This window comes from Meleagris gallopavo, chromosome 1 (assembly GCF_000146605.3).
Source record: "Meleagris gallopavo isolate NT-WF06-2002-E0010 breed Aviagen turkey brand Nicholas breeding stock chromosome 1, Turkey_5.1, whole genome shotgun sequence".
Lineage (NCBI taxonomy): Eukaryota > Metazoa > Chordata > Aves > Galliformes > Phasianidae > Meleagris > Meleagris gallopavo.
In genome coordinates, this window is record NC_015011.2 from 18,366,530 (window position 1) to 18,367,245 (window position 716).

Consider the following 716-nt stretch of genomic DNA (forward strand, 5'->3'; position numbering starts at 1 on the left):
GCTTGGGCCCCTCCCCCCCAAAAAACAACAACAAACCACATAATCAAGGCAACCCTCCCAACTCACTCCCTACACAACTCACCAGGTGAAATTCTTCTCCTGAAATACAATCGTCCACGCAAGATCTCCTCATCCTGCTCAAATGGGATGTCCCCACAAACCATGTCATAAAGGAGGACTCCCAGAGACCATACTGTCGCTGACCTCCCATGGTATCTGTGGTATCTGATCCATTCTGGAGGACTGTATACTCTCGTTCCTAAAAGAAGAGCAACAACAACAACAAAATAAATAAAAATCGAGGATTAGAGTACTTTCCCCTTATTCAAGGGCATTTCGCAAGGCTAAATCAGGTTCATGAACGCAGCACTATGGGAGTCAAAAAAAAAAAAAAAGTCGAAAGCAGTGATTTTGTCTGGCCCCAGCCCAGCAGTGGTGTAACTCCAGGTCAGTGCCGGGTGACACCGGGGCCTGGCAGCGCTGCCGGTTGCAGGGAAGGAGCCGCCGTCAGCTGGCTGTTGACGAAGGCAGCTCCCTTTCACTGACCACGTGGCGTCTGCAGCATCACACCAAAAATAGACACAAAAGGACAAAGGGGGCTGGCGGGGAGGAGGCGGGCGGGCGGCGAGGAGGTGAAGCTCAGGTCCGCCTTATTACATGGGGCTAAGCCGCTTTATCCAATTCCAGCGGGCAGTAAACAAAATAAGGCCGCTCAC

The 716-nt window shown here is 51.5% G+C and overlaps 1 protein-coding gene across 1 annotated transcript in view; it reads right to left on the reverse strand.

Annotated features, from left to right (window-relative positions):
- Positions 1-716, reverse strand: part of PIM3 (Pim-3 proto-oncogene, serine/threonine kinase) — a 3,147-nt gene that overhangs the window by 1,350 nt on the left and 1,081 nt on the right. The window contains exon 2 of the mRNA XM_019612074.1: positions 83-259. Coding sequence (XP_019467619.1) covers positions 83-259 — 177 coding nt within the window. The remainder of the gene's footprint in view (positions 1-82; positions 260-716) is intronic.